Source organism: Clavelina lepadiformis, chromosome 1 (genome assembly GCF_947623445.1).
Source record: "Clavelina lepadiformis chromosome 1, kaClaLepa1.1, whole genome shotgun sequence".
Lineage (NCBI taxonomy): Eukaryota > Metazoa > Chordata > Ascidiacea > Aplousobranchia > Clavelinidae > Clavelina > Clavelina lepadiformis.
This window is the reverse complement of record NC_135240.1, coordinates 24,623,648-24,639,302: the sequence shown is the minus strand read 5'-3', so window position 1 is coordinate 24,639,302 and position 15,655 is coordinate 24,623,648. Positions and strand designations below refer to the sequence as shown.

At 38.2% G+C, this 15,655-nt stretch overlaps 1 protein-coding gene across 1 annotated transcript; it reads left to right on the top strand.

Annotated features, from left to right (window-relative positions):
• Nucleotides 1-2,562: 2,562 nt before the first annotated feature.
• On the top strand, nucleotides 2,563-14,825 carry LOC143456082 (sushi, von Willebrand factor type A, EGF and pentraxin domain-containing protein 1-like). Its single transcript, XM_076955140.1, has 35 exons — nucleotides 2,563-2,735; nucleotides 2,967-3,052; nucleotides 4,198-4,293; nucleotides 4,363-4,477; nucleotides 4,815-4,970; nucleotides 5,089-5,181; nucleotides 5,288-5,422; nucleotides 5,497-5,623; nucleotides 5,704-5,816; nucleotides 5,904-6,098; nucleotides 6,222-6,416; nucleotides 6,582-6,755; nucleotides 6,874-7,053; nucleotides 7,178-7,369; nucleotides 7,627-7,806; nucleotides 7,897-8,088; nucleotides 8,340-8,519; nucleotides 8,606-8,797; nucleotides 9,081-9,260; nucleotides 9,337-9,528; nucleotides 9,710-9,889; nucleotides 9,975-10,166; nucleotides 10,429-10,608; nucleotides 10,735-10,926; nucleotides 11,095-11,274; nucleotides 11,364-11,555; nucleotides 11,675-11,854; nucleotides 11,940-12,131; nucleotides 12,222-12,401; nucleotides 12,484-12,675; nucleotides 12,758-12,946; nucleotides 13,029-13,140; nucleotides 13,245-13,396; nucleotides 13,587-13,750; nucleotides 13,967-14,825. The coding sequence occupies exons 1-35, from the start codon at nucleotides 2,684-2,686 to the stop codon at nucleotides 14,234-14,236; spliced, it is 5,772 nt and encodes a 1,923-aa protein (XP_076811255.1). The 5' UTR covers nucleotides 2,563-2,683; the 3' UTR covers nucleotides 14,237-14,825.
• The last annotated feature ends 830 nt before the right edge of the window (nucleotides 14,826-15,655 follow it).

Genomic DNA, 15,655 nt, shown 5'->3' with positions numbered 1-15,655 from the left:
AAAAGAATGTTAGGTAAAGGATAACCAAAGTCAAAAAAATACGTTAAATGTTAATTTTGTTATGCATACGTGCGCACCACATATAGCGTAAAATTCTTTTGTTTTTTATGTTTAGAAAATATAGTCTTGCTGGCGCAGAGATTGATAAAAAGTGAACTCACAACAAACATATAGTAAGTTACAATAAACATAGAAAAGAGATAAAAATTGTAGGTATTTTTAAAGTATAGAGTTGCTGTACATACTGAAAATGAGTTACTGTACATGCTGTACTTGAGTTACTGTAAAGAATTAAAAAATGCAAAGTCAATTTAATTGTAACCAAGTTCAGCGAAAAAATAAACATCAAACTTGCATATTTAAGACAAACGTATAAGAAGCCTTGGCAATAATTTTCAAGCAACAATTCTGCACCTTTTTTATTTGATTTTATCAGTAAGAAATGTCAAAGATCTTCATTTAAAATTATGTTCGGTTGTCAGGCAATAGCCCTGGTTGTCTATCAGACTGCCAGCGCAGACAAAGATGGGAGACGAGATGCCAAAGGCAGAAAAAGTTTGGCGAACAGTCTGAATCACAAGAGATCAATGTTTTATTTTCAATTAACGAAAGAAAATAAATTTGCGTACTGATGACTCATTTTCGGTTTCCTAGACCTAAAGCAAATCCCCTGCAATTATTTTAAGCACAGTAGGTCTACAAGAAACACAGACGAAATGCAATTTTAGGGTTTTTAAAATGATTTTTTAAACAGTTTTATATTCGATGTCAACCAAACGTGAAAAAAAGGAAAAAGTAACCATGCGCTAGAAAGAACACAACTACAAAGATTCTGATCGAAATAGCAAACTTGTCTAAAAGGAACTATATGTGCATTAATGTTCTATAACTTCATCCCACTGATATGTACATTTACAATAACCATAGCCTATATCGTTTGGTACAAGCGGAATTGTTAAAGAATTAAAAAAACTTCAAGTCAAAAAACATTTTCTGTGTTAATGAAAAATTGGGCAAGCGTGTAAAAACGACCGTACCATAACGATCAAGGACACTTTACAGTTTCAAGCAAGAATCACGACATGTTTACGTCATTCATGACGTCGCTACAATAGTTGTCGCTAAAACAAAAGGATTACTGGCATAGATACAATCTAACATTTTGGTGTAAATCTCGCTTTACGGGTGAAGCTGCCAATCGACATTGAGCGATTTATAACAGTGCAAAATGAAGAGCTTGCGTTCATCTCGATTTGTGTTGTTAATTATGCGATATGATGGTTTGCCACGCGACCGACAAACCGGCATGTTATTATAGTATAAACTTCAAAACATTGTTGCGAGATAAAGATCAAAAATATAGTTTTGTTCAAAAACGGATACCCGTCTTGCGTCATATTAATATTTTAAATGAAGTCTAGCCTAATGACGTAAGTGATTTTTTTTGATGTCATGAAAGATGTTCAACTTTGTAGACAGTACTTTGTGACTCATAAAAAAGCAGGTCAAAGTGCTGAAGATTGCAGTTGAAATACATTTAACTCCACTCACATTAATCTATCTTAACATTTTCTTTGAAAAGCTCAATTATTGCTGCAAGCGTAAAACAAAGCCTTTTTTATGTGAACCGCGCAAAAAACACTTCTTGCCCGAGCGAATAATTCATCATTAGCGTGCGAGTGCGTGTTGTCATAATAAGCGATTTATAACCATAGTTATGTGACAACCTATCTCTTCAAAATTTGATCGCAATTCTAATCAACATTTCCCGGGCAGGTTGCTGCCCCAAAGTGTATTTTCCACCGGTAAAAAGAACAGTGTAAAAATAACGTCGAAAAATTTCATGATCAACGCCGGTAACACTCAAAGACACACAAAAATATGCTGATCTGACAGATCGTGATCAAATTTGTATTTCGGATAAAACGAAAAATATCTCCTATAGGCATACATTAGTACAGAATGTTGGTTAGCGCAATGCTTGATGCAAAATAACCTGCTTGCCGTTAAACTTAATTAAAAACGAGAAGAAAAAATAGAGCGGAACAGTAAACACAGGGCAGACAAAAACTGTTTTTTTGCTGGAAATAAGTGGAATATTTTCGGTTAACGCAAAGGTGGGAGATAACAATCAATGAATTTTTTGTGAAACAATTAATTAAAAAAACTGAAATTTGAAGGCTTTTGTCATAGAATAATGTACGCAATTAAAATGGAAAAATTATAAACACAAGTGGTAATTACGTATATAGGGGACTTGGCTGTAACAGCTTAAACGACAAAGGTCGAAAAAATAAAGCAAAAATTTGTGGTATGTGCGCCTAAATACTTTTAAGACGTCGTGGAATCATAATAATCAGTGTCTGCTGTAATACAGAAACCTAAACATAGAGATCTTATTCGGTTTAGATTGTAGAAGTGATTAAATTTGCGTCGGATGAAATTTGCCAGAAATTAATCACTCATTAAGTCTAGTATGACGTCATCGCGACGCACATTACAAGGCTTTTTCTTCCAAGATTTTTTTCGGGACGCTTTAACCAAAAAAAATGACTAATATGGACCACAGGCATTAAAGGTCACTTATACATAAGTCAGGGCTCTTCCGAAAATCTGCCACTTGTCGTACTTTAACGCAAGTATCAAAGATCAAGGAACCCAGGTTTAAACACGAGGAGGAAAAATGTTCCGGTTAAAATTTCTTCTTTTGTTGTCTTTGCTGTTTAGCGTTGAAGGTAATTTGAATGCTAAGTGTTTTTAGATGTTTTTTTATGCTAAATTACAGTTTTAACTTCAGTGAAAAATTGTTTTGAAAATATTTGAAAAAAGTCCTTTAACGTTGGAGTGGAAATTTTTAGTGTAAAAGAAGAATAAAACTAGCGTGTATATAGTTTCGATGCAGTTATCAGATGTTTCTGCGTAAAGCTTTTCAGCGACCTGCAATAAGTTTTGCATTTGTTTTCCAGCTTTGCAATGCTGGGTATGTGAAAATGCCATCAACAACGCCGACTGTTTGGAAAATGGACGTATGCAAAGATGCCAGGATAATCAGGTGAGGAGCGATAGGCGACTAATGAGTAAAACAACGGAATATTTGCTGCGTGGATGTCCAAGCTTAGGTTGCTATATAGTTTGTCTAAGTATTATATAGACGATATTTCTTTTTTAACTATTGACATATTAGCTTAACCAAAAGTTACTCTGGAATTAGCAAACTGGACTAAGCAAGACATATTAATACAAGGCATAAATTAATATCCCAAAACACATTTATAAATATGTACTGAATATAAATCAAAACGGGCATATACGGCATAGTAATCAGTTTTGAAATAAATGAGAAAATCTTTTATACGGGTATAGGCCTAGTCTATGTAATACCAATGTAACAGATCTTATTTAACAAATAGTTAAGCTAGCAAAAAAATGATTGTTAATTTATTATTAAAGAATTTGGACATTGTTCTTCAATATAGAGTATAAAAATGTTTTGTCAAGACTTTCCATTAAAATTGCTAAACCATCGCCAAAATCAGAAACAGACAAGTTTAGAAAGTTCCAGCCAGTGAACTTGAGAAAATGTAATTTATTTTAGATGAAAAATTTCTTGTGTGATTTGTTTTCGACTTGCTGTCATAGTTATTTTAATAAGTCTGTGTTGTAAAGGTTTTGTAAGGAATAACTCCAACTTTAAAAATCCAGTTAAAAAGTTTATAACTAAAACATTTTCTCACTTAAATTGGCTTGGTAATGTGTTTAGAAACACCCAACGCTCAATCACGTTTGTTCGTGTTACCTTAGTTAAACGCGCAAACTCAATCAACAAAATGTCACGCCTCTTGAAAAGCGTGCGCGATGTCATCCATCTGCTGATCTTTCAGAGATAAAGCTGGAAGATCTGGCATATGAGACTTCCATATTTGAGCAACAAGAAGATGCTTTAATTTGTTTTTAAATCGCTGGATAAAATATTTGCAAAATCAATTACCGTATATACTCAATAAATCAATTGCAATTAGGGCCAAAATCATCGTCCGCGTAGATTTGCTGTTCGTTGTATTGTACAGTATGCTAAACTTTATATACTGACATCAATTCGGACTGACATCAGAAATAAATACAAGTACTTGATATTGTTATTTCATCCAGAGTTTTATCAATAACTTTAAGTTGTTTTGCTTGGTTGAAATATTCTAGAACGCCTGTCAGAATGAAGTGCGTCGAGGAAGCGATGGTTTAAGGGTGACCAAAAGATGTAAACAAGAACATGCTTGCGACAATAATTTCATACAGGTAATTAGAAAAGTACATTTCGAAACCGAAGAGGCACACAGCGTTAGGAAACCAATTATTTTATCGCAGAATCCCAAAGCGGCTTGGGCTCCAACTCAGTGTAACTCAAGAACGCCGAGTTCGGTTTGTCGTTGCTGCTGTAATTTTGACGAATGTAACAGAGATCAACTGGAATGTCTTGATGGTAAGCAGCTCCACAGAACGTTCTTAAAAACAGCAACAACAACAGTCGTTCGACTATTTTGACGATATTAGCCTAAAACTTTCTACATTTGTTTAGCAAACATTGACAGTAAGAAGAACTGCCGACCAATATAATCGTACTTTTCCACACTAATCATTTTTAAACGCTCTCAGTCAAATTATATATAACAATTTTTGTTAAAGTTGTTGTCCTATATGTGAAAAATAAAGTTCTGTTTTTTACGTAAAGAGTTAAACAGTAGAGAAAAGACCATTTAATTGTTTGTTTTACGTGGAAATATAAGATTCGAAGCTTATCACAGATATTGTGCTTTTAGTCATTAATGGAACTGCGGAACAGACATTTGTTGGCTTTTTTGACGAAACCCCTTTTTGTGAGCCACTTAAAGCACCGCGCTTTGGTAGAATGGCGTGCTCACCTCAGCAACAACCTATAGAAGCTGGAGCTTTGTGCGTATTTCGGTGCTTACCGGGTAAGTGTAACATAGAATTTTTTTCCAAAAAAAGCGGTTAGACATAAGTTAAATCAAAAATGCATAATTTACGTAAATCTGAGTCAACAATACAACAAGGTTATTTAAACTTTTTTAGGATATGAAATGCGTGGGGCACAACGAAGTAAATGTATTTTGAACCAGAGTAAAAAAGTGGCCGTTTTCAGCAGACCTCCTCCAACTTGCGAACGTAAGTCTCGCTAAAGTAATTTCCTAAAGCAATTTACACTTTCCTCTTTCACCCTCATCAAATAAATAACTTTTCCCTTTATGTAAAATGTGAAACTGTTTTGCAGCAAAACCTTGTCCCATCTTAACGGCCCCTAGAAATGGCTCCATGTCATGTTCAAATGAGAATCGTTATGCAAGTATCTGCGCTTTCACCTGCGAAAATGGCTACGTGCTCGAAGGAAGTCTTGCCCTACGGTGCCGTAAGTAAATAATATTCGAAGAATGTATAAGGCCAAATAAGGACGAGTGATGAACGATTTCTTTTAACAACTAGGGTCGAATGAGAAATGGAACCGAGCGCCGCCATCTTGCGTTAAACCACAATGTCAACCACCTCCAGAAGACCTTTTAAACGGTAGCGTCACCTGCACCGACGGACATAATGCCGACAGTGAATGCAGGCGAGTACTCAACTAACAATTAATTTGTAGCTTGGAGTTATAATGCTTCAAGGTTCATCGTCGTAACCTTACTGTTGTAGGTTCACTTGCAATTTCGGCTACGCACTGATTGGAACAAGCATGACAAAATGCGTCTACCAGCCCAGTTTGTCAAGTTTAGCGCAGTGGAATAACGAGCCTCCTGTTTGTAAAGGTTAGCACAATCACGCTTTGTCCGATCTAATTTTAGTGGATGCTCGTTCGTGTTTGTTGTGGACACATGATATCGCATTCTTTGCAGAAATAACATGTCCCGTCCGACACGAGCCTGGAAATGGGGCGGCCTCATGCACAACTGGGCAAAATCTAGGAAGCTTTTGCGTGTTCGCCTGCGACGAAGGATATTTTCTGGAGGGTGAAGTTCAATCAATTTGCTTAGACGATTTTGATGACGATGCCGATGGTGTTTGGAGTTCACCGGTCCCATCTTGCTTACGTAGGAAAACTAAATTGCATAAACCGTGCGTTTAATCTCAAAACATGTAAATGTAAAACCATACTTCAAATTTTTCAAAACCTATTACAACTGACGACACTGTGATGTCAATATTCACCACAGCCAAAACCTGCGACCCACCCCACGTAGCGCCAGGAAACGGAAGTGTGACTTGCGAGAATGAGAACTACGTCGGATATGGTTGTAATTTTGTTTGCGATGAGGGGTTCGCTCTGGAAGGATCACATGTTTCCATGTGCTTGGATGATGTTGATTCCCCCACCGGCGATTGGAGTGAACAGGCCCCAATTTGTACTCGTAAGATGATCTTGCGTTATCTGATGTGGCTAATAAAAGCGTTTTTACAATGTATTTTTATACTATTAATGAATTAATAACGGACTCAGAAAAAAGGGGATTTATCTTTTTATAAACAGCATACACTGCAAAAATTATCAAACAAAGTTATAACTGTTTTTACAGCTATAATGTGCCAGCCTTTAGGAGAACTGGAAAACGGCGAAGTTATTTGCACCAACACACTTTTTCACAACAGCATCTGCGCCTTTTCCTGTAACCGAGCCTATCTGCTAGATGGGCCAGAGATATCGGAGTGCCTTAACGGTACTTGGAATAATCCGTTACCAACATGCAATCGTAAGTAACTTCACGTCGGCGGTCTATTTATAAATGAAAGTGCAAGGGCAAATGAAAGCCATTGCTTAAGTTATTTTGTGGAACATTGAATTTCGCTTATACCAGGAATTGTTTTTAGCGCTTACTTGTTCGCCATCGCATACAGCTCCTGATAGTGGAACCGTGTCTTGTAGTGACAACAGCAAGATCGACAGTGAATGCATCTTCATCTGCGATGAAGGGCATTCCTTGGTAGGACTACCACAATCAACTTGTTTAATTACTCAAGACTGGGATTCTCCGGCGCCTGTTTGTGCTCGTGAGTTTTAGTGATGAACGCAGACACCGATTATATTTGAAGTAACAAAACATAAAATTATCTACCTAAAAGTAGGATGCAATTTTGGATAAATGTTCCATTAAACATTTTATTTGTAAAACAGCTATTGCATGTCCCGAACGACCACCGGTGGAAAATGGGAAAACTGAATGCACTGATGAAAATGCCTTTGGAAGTATTTGCATGGTAACTTGTAACGAACATTATGAATTGGAAGGTGAAATGCAATCAACATGCTTAGACAAAAAGGGCGACCCTATTGGAATGTGGAGCATGCCGTTGCCCTCTTGCCAAGGTAAATTTGACATATTGCGTTTCAGATTACCGATAAATATTTACAACTTGAAGTAAGCTTACCGAACAACCGCAATCACGCAAGGACTTTTGCGCTGTTAAACGACTGCAACAGCATCTTTGTGTGTTCATCTATTTTGCCGGGTTTTTTAAAGCGTAATGGAAAAACCGAAAACCTCGACAAAAACATCATAACAGTATTTCACACAGCAACCAAAATCATTTACAAACAATTAAGTAATTACCTTTTTCGAGCAGTCTTGCCTTGCTTTCCACCTCACTCTCCACCAGATGGCGGTAGTATACTGTGTAGCGACAGCAACAATGTTGATGGTGTTTGCAGCTTCAGTTGCGATGATGGACGTGCCTTGGTCGGGGAGCCAGAATCTACTTGCCTCGTGGGCCAGCGGTGGAGCTCCCTTGCGCCAAGATGCTTACGTAAGCGCCTATAAAACTCTTCCATGGTGGTTTTTATTCAAGTAAAACATTACACAAACGCGAACGAAAACAATTTTTGTCGTTACACAGCAATTACTTGTCTAATTCGACCGCCGGTTGAAAATGGAAGAACCGAATGCAGTGACGGAAACGCGTTTGGAAGTGTTTGCGAGGTTTTATGTGATCGACGATACGAGTTAGAAGGCGAAGAACAATCACAATGCTTGGATGATGATGGCGATCAGCTTGGAACGTGGAGTGCTCTTTTGCCTTCGTGTAAAGGTAAATATACAAATAATTTATAATTCCGTCTCAACTCTCAAGCGAAAAGCTCGTTGCAGTTTTAAATTTGGAGTAAGTGCTTGCTTTAACATTCTTGCAATTATTTTCATGGTGCTCTCTATAGGGCAAAAAACTAAAACAAAACTAAAAACAAAAATTCCAAGGACCCAAACTTTTTACAAATTCAATGAACTATTTTGCATTTAGAAGATTCCTGACAGTTCTTATCAATGATCTTCTCTTTTGTGTAGCATTGCTATGTGAACCAGCACATTCGTCACAAGACAATGGAAGCGTTTCTTGCAGTGACAACAACAAAATCGACAGCGTATGCAGCTTCACTTGTGACATTGGTCATGCTCTTGTTGGACGACAACAATCTACGTGTTTAATCACTCAAAACTGGAGTTCACCACCGCCAGTTTGTATACGTAAGCCTAGTATAAGTTTTTATTCCCTTTCTAACGGTTTTAGTAAAGGCATATTTTGAAGAATTCAAAAGATTTTTTCCACACAGCAATTGTATGTCCAAACCGTTCACTCGTGATAAATGGAAGAACTACTTGCACGAATGAAAACGCTGTTGGAAGTGTATGCACTGTCGTATGCATTGAACGCTTTGGATTGGACGGTGAAGAGCAATCAATGTGTTTGGACGATAATGGCGATCCCCTGGGTTCATGGAGTGCCCCATTACCGACGTGCAATGGTAAGATAATAACATTACAGTAGTATTTAAAAAAATAAAGGACATGATACCGCTGGTTAGATCAACTTTGAATAACATTTATATTTACACTTAAAATTTAATTAGCCTACACCTAATCCTGTGTAGGTTACCTTAAAAAAGATATTTTCTATTTGTTTTACATTTTAAAACGAAAGATTTTGAGGTCGTTAATACTATACCCTTGACCGAAACATCACCTATAGTGCGGAATAACATCCATCTTAATCTGTACGAAATTATGCTACAAAACTTTTACGTACAGCACTTAGGTGTGCACCATCACTTGCTGCACCAGACAGTGGAAGCGTTTCTTGCAGTGACAGCAACAAAATTGACAGCATTTGCAGCTTCACCTGCGACGAAGGACATTCTATCATGGGACAATCCCAACCGACTTGCTTGATCACTCAAAACTGGAGTTCTCCGGCCCCAATATGCATACGTAAGCATTGGTTCTGTCGTTGGAATCCAGCCGGAAAACAAACATTCAAAAACTGGTTGTAATTTGTGTTGCTTAGCAATTGTATGTTCTGGTCGGCCGCCTGTACCAAACGGAAGAACTGACTGTACAAATGACAATGCCTACGGAAGTGTTTGTACGGTTGTTTGTGATGATCAATTCGAACGAGTAGGTGAGGAGCAATACAAATGCACAGATGAAAACAGCAGCCCCCTTGGTGTGTGGAATAAGCCGTCGCCTTCTTGCGATGGTAAGTTCATTTTTTCTTACTTGTATAAAAAGGGTAAAAGAAGTTCTTTGTGAGATTAGAACACTATAGTTTCTGTAATTCAACAGTAAAAGCCCTTATCGATTTGAAAGAGCTTACAGGCAACCAACAAGTGACAGAAATTGCAGTTTTTAATTCAAAATTTTCACATCTTTTTCTTCAGCCATGACATGTGAACCATCGCATTCGTCACCAGACAACGGTAAACTTTCTTGCAGTGACAGCAACAAAATTGAAAGCGTATGCAGCTTCACTTGCGATGAGGGTCATTCGTTGATGGGACAACCACAATCTACTTGTTTGTCCAATCGAAACTGGGACATCCCAGCCCCGATATGTATACGTAAGCATTGGTTACGTCCAAGCAATTCTAACTAGATCTACCGTACAGTGATATACGGTGACCCTTTATATCTTGTTTCACGCAGCAATTGTATGTCCTAACCGGTTACCGGTACCAAATGGAAGTACTGAATGTACCGACGAAACTGCTTTCGGAAGTATATGTATTGTCACATGTGATGAACACTATGAGCTGGTGGGTGAAGAGCGATCCAAGTGCGTAGATGATAATGGTGATCCCCTTGGTATATGGGACGAAGCTTTGCCTACATGCATTGGTAACTTAGTAATGCTATGGTTTTGATTTACCACGTTCTGCCTTGAGAAAATTTTTTTTTAGCTAATGTGAGTTACGATATTGAAGTTACTCACGTTGCGCCTTCATGCGGTGGCCAGTTATATATCTTAGAGTTGTTAATGGTAGCAAATATATTCCTCACAAATTTAGCTAAGTTTATATTGTTCAGTGTTTAGAATATTTCCCATATTATTGACAAAATGACAGTTCTTACTTCAAAATTCGCAAATCTTTTCGTTCAGCCATGACGTGTGAACCGGCACATTCGTCACCAGACAGTGGAAGTGTTTCTTGCAGTGACAGCAACAAAATTCACAGCGTATGCAGCTTCACTTGTGACGTCGGTCATTCCCTGATGGGTCAGCCACAATCAACTTGTTTCATCACCACAGACTGGAGCTCGCCAGCCCCAGTATGCTCGCGTAAGTTTTGATTCTGATTAAATATTTGAACAAATAAAACGCAGAAATGTATTTGTGAGTATATGTAAAACAGACCAATACGCGCTGGCTTTTGTTTGTTGATCTGATGCTTATTTCTTCTTGCAGCAATAACATGTCCCAGCCTACTACCCGTTCTAAACGGAAGAATTCGGTGCTCTGAAGAAAACGCCTTTGGAAGTATTTGTGAAGTCGTATGTGATGAGCACTATGAATTAGTAGGTGAAGAGCAAGTTATGTGCATTGACGACAACTCTGACCCACATGGTGTATGGAGCAACCCTCTACCTTCTTGCGTTGGTAAGACTGAGGCAAACATCAGTAATATAAATACAGTATGATAATTAATCCATGGTATTATTGTACGTAAACAAGGCACACTGAGTATACTGAAAAGTGATACAAAACAAGTTATGCTGTAGTGAGTCATAGTTAAGGTAAAAGTTTTTACTTGCGTCTTATATCCAGCTCGTAGGTGTGCACCAGAACATTCGACACCCGAAAATGGAAACGTTTCTTGCAGCGACAGCAACAAAATCGACAGCGTATGCAGTTTCACTTGCGATGTTGGTCAGTCGCTGGTAGGACAACCACAATCAACTTGTTTGATAACCCAAGACTGGAGTTCTCCAACACCAACATGCTTGCGTAAGCTTTTTTCATTCTTTGATTCTAGTTATAAGAAAAGTGTTGACATCAAAGATCTGATAATATTGACATTTTTCATTCATACACAGCTATTATTTGCTCGAGCCGGCCACCAGTAGCCAATGGAAGAATTGAATGTACTGACAATAATGCTTTTGAAAGTGTCTGTATCGTTGTTTGTGATGAGAATTATGAACTGGTAGGCAAAGCGCAATCAAATTGCCTGGACGACAACGGTGACCCATTAGGCGTATGGAGTGAACCGTTGCCTCAATGCAAAGGTGAAATAGCAAGCTTAAACTGATAAATATAACTAAAAACTTCATTGTTCGAGAAATCAGTATTTCTTTCCTCAAATCTAGTAGCAACTATAAACTAAGCTACTTTGTTCTATATGCAGCCTTGCGGTGTGCGCCAGAACATTTGTCACCAGACAGTGGAAAGGTTTCCTGCAGCGACAGCAACAAAATCGACAGTATATGCAGCTTCACTTGCGACGAAGGACATTCCTTGATTGGTCAGTCACAAGCTACGTGTTTGATGGGTCAGGAGTGGGAGTATCCAGCACCAGCTTGCACGCGTGAGTACAGACAAGGGTCAAACCTCATAAACGTGAGGTCTTTCCATGAGCAAGAATGTGCCTAATTTCTTCCATGTGATCACAGCAATTGTGTGTGAAAACCGTTTGCTGGTACCAAATGGAAGCACTGAATGCAGCGACGGAACTGCTTTGGGAAGTGTGTGCATTGTGACTTGCAATCGACGCTACGAACTTGAAGGTGCTGAGCAAGCCACGTGCATAGATGATGATGCCGACCCATTTGGCGTTTGGACAGCACCTGTGCCTTCATGCAACAGTATGTTAGTTATAGCCGACGGGAATCAAAAGTAGCCAAACAAAATCTATTTTCACTTGCAAGAATAAACATACAAATGCTTTCTTGCAGTTCGCAAATGTATGCCGCATCACCTACCGCCAGATGGCGGCAGTATGCTCTGTAGCGACAGGAACAATGTGGACAGCGCATGTAGCTTCACCTGTGCTGATGGACACACCCTGGAAGGTCAACCACAATCCACTTGTTTCATTACTCAAGACTGGAGCTCTCCGGCACCAACTTGTACCCGTAAGAAGCTTAGTCCTCATAGAATCTCTGTCTCATTGGGTCAGCTTGTTTCAGGTTTAGAAAAAGCTTTTGTCTTATGCAGCTATCATTTGTCAAAGTCTCCCGCCGCTGCAAAACGGAAGATCCGACTGCACGGAGGACGGAGCCCTGGGAAGTGTTTGTGACTTTATTTGCGATGAAGGCTTTGCATTGGAAGGCGAAATCGAAACGACTTGCTTAGACGACGACGGCGATCGCTTGGGAGTTTGGAGTAATCCTTTGCCTACCTGCCGAGGTAAAATATACTCACACGAACAACATAGTATGTCAAAAACATAGTCCTAGGTAACATTTGGTAAATTCAAACATACCCACAGAGATCGTTTGTAATCCCTTAACACCCTTGCAAGACGGTAATGTGTCCTGCTCCAGCGAAAACCGTTACAACTCTGTCTGTAGTTTTCGGTGCGACGAAGAAAGAGGATTTGAGCTTTATCCAACAAGCCTCACCCAGACCGTTTGCCTTGATGACACAACCTGGAGCCTGCCTCAGCCTTGCTGCGCACGTAAGAACTCAATAAAAAAAAACTGCAGCTAGAAAAGAGACACATGAAGCGGTAGACACAAAGTGTTGAATTCTTCTTGCAGGTAGTTGTCCTCCATATGCTCACATGGACTTGGTCATTGTCCTTGATTCTTCTTCATCAATTTTCCAAGAGAACTGGGTCAGACTGAAGGCGTTTGGCAGAAGAATTATCGAGTAATCGAACGTTTGTCAAACGAATGACAATTATTTTCGTGAATAATACTGTAGTAGTGGAGAAGGTATTGCGTAATAACTTCCATAAACTTACATTTGAACAGATCTTTTATAATATCGTCCGACGTGGCAAGAATTTCGGTATTCAGATATAATCGGCGAATCGATAGACGATCTCAAATTCTCCTGAAAGACTTTCCGGAAGACAAAGAGGGCCTGCTACGGGCCTACGACGCTATACCATACAATGGCAAAGGTGCAATTATGCATATATACAATTACAGCTATAAAAACGTCATCTTTGCTTTAGTGTGCTGCCTAATTTGCGCTAATAATTGAATTTTATTAACAAAAAACAAAAATTTACAAACCGCAAACTTCTACTTGTGAAGAGTATCGCTTTAGTGATATAACTATAACTAATCCATTTGCGTCAATTTTGGCAGGTACCAAGACCGGACAGGCAATACAGCACGTCACCAGAGTTATTTTGACAGAAGAAAATGGTGATAGACCAGATGTGACAGACGTTGTTCTTGTGATTACTGATGGACGTTCTCAGGATGAAGTCGACAAAGTTTCGGCAGAGTTAAGAGAACACGGGGCCTTGGTAAGATAAAAGAACTTCAAACACAAACATGTATATACAGTAGCTTGATAGGAAAAAACCTTTTAATGATTTTGCCCAGTCAATAACAATGAAATGCAATAGCAGAGGACAGGTATACAGCTTACGATACCCAATCTAGTTATTGCCTCATGCTATGTCGAGTGTACATACGAAAATATAGCTTTAAAGTTTTCACAGCGCCTTGTTTGTTTTTAGACGTATGCTATTGGTGTAGTGCCACGTCGCGGAAGGCTCGATATGGACCAGCTGATGCATATTGCTGGATCCAGCGACCACCTCTTGATTGCTGAAAGTGGATTCACTGGTTTAGATGGTTCTTTATCCCACAAAATTACCGAAAACATCTGCACCAATAGATGCGTGGAAGGTTTCGACAGCCACGGTCATGTAATAAACCCGGAAAACTTTGATATCGCAAAGCGACCGGCTACTCCCCCTCCAATGGATATAGAGATTGAGATTTAAATTGCGCAGAAAGTGTTAAGTTAATGTTATCATCCACATTCTTGCCCATCAATTGACAGACAAGTAAACTGTTACAAGCGTCTTGCCAAAAAGCCATTGTTTTTGTAAATATTATTTCATATATACAAGAAAACTAATCATTACATTCTTAGCTTTTTCTCACTACAACGAAAATGAAACAAGACGGCTTGTGAATATCGTATGCATTCCATACACGAGCTGTTTTTATGGAATAAACAAGATTTTCATCTTTTAAATACGTAGCATAGTTCTGAAGATTAGCATTTCAAAACGTTTGTACAGAGTAAATCACATGGAAATTATAAGCTAAAGTCTACTGAATTATTCGATGTTTTTGTAAGTCACGTTACTTATTGTCAATAAGAGTTTATTAAAAAAAGCAAAAGTTCAATTTTTTTCTATTTGTTACGCTGGTTGTTGCTTGTATAGGCGTTTATACAGTAACAGTTGTGTTGTTTGAAGAAATGAGTGTTTTATGTTGTGTTTCGTAGTTGTGATTTATATTACCAAACACAAAATTCATGTTTCTTGCAAGATAATGCTTAAAATAAATATTGTCTGTAATACACAGCTGTATACACACAAGACAATATCCATAATTGTATAATACGTATCTTCAGTAAAATACTGTACTACATTCGTTAAACCACATCAGCAAAAAACGTCCACTACACAATATCGTTAGATTTATTATTATTACATTTTTTTAAATGTTTTTTTTGAAACAAGCATTTAACATTTATATGTTTCAACGCAAATGATCTGGGCATAACAAACCGCAGTAATGACTATGCATAGGCTGACGTTGTTTGTAGTAACATTTTTTTATCTAAAAAGGAAAATTTTTTGTTAAATCACTTCCGCTGCCATATATGACAAAAAAAACAAGCCTTAAATTCCTCTTATAAATGAATAAAACATTCCCAGCTTCCGTCATTGGTTTGTTTGTCAGACCGTAAGCTCACGAAAAATTAGGTTATTGCTGTATAAGAATGATTATGACCTTATAAAAATAATTCGCACAGACTAAAAATAACTTGCTACAGAGAAATAAAGTTGTTGACTTTGTTCACGACTGCCATCCACTCTGCAATTGCATGTGAGCGTTTACTACACATTTATTTTCTCACCCGGCCTCCAGTTCTGCGCGACCGTGCCGGCTATTTATAGTTCTACTAAATTTACCAAATAAAGAGAAGCGTGCTCGCTTTTTGGCAAGACACGTTCGAAGCAAATAATGTAAAGATCGTTCGCAGCAGAAATAAAACAGTCAAAATACGTTTAAACATAGCTGTGGAAGATGTATCATTTCTGTCTTTAAAGATATTCAGTGTTTATATCCGTAGACACAATACAGAGAAAAGTATTCTAATCACCGATTTCCTTCCTAAAAACGGT

Coding starts and splice junctions, on each gene's coding strand:
- LOC143456082 (XM_076955140.1), top strand. CDS start 2,684: ATGTTCCGGTTAAAATTTCTTCTTTTGTTGTCTTTGCTGTTTAGCGTT. Junction 12,402..12,483: donor TCCGGCACCAACTTGTACCC/GTAAGAAGCTTA, acceptor TGTCTTATGCAG/CTATCATTTGTCAAAGTCTC. Junction 12,947..13,028: donor GCCTCAGCCTTGCTGCGCAC/GTAAGAACTCAA, acceptor TTCTTCTTGCAG/GTAGTTGTCCTCCATATGCT.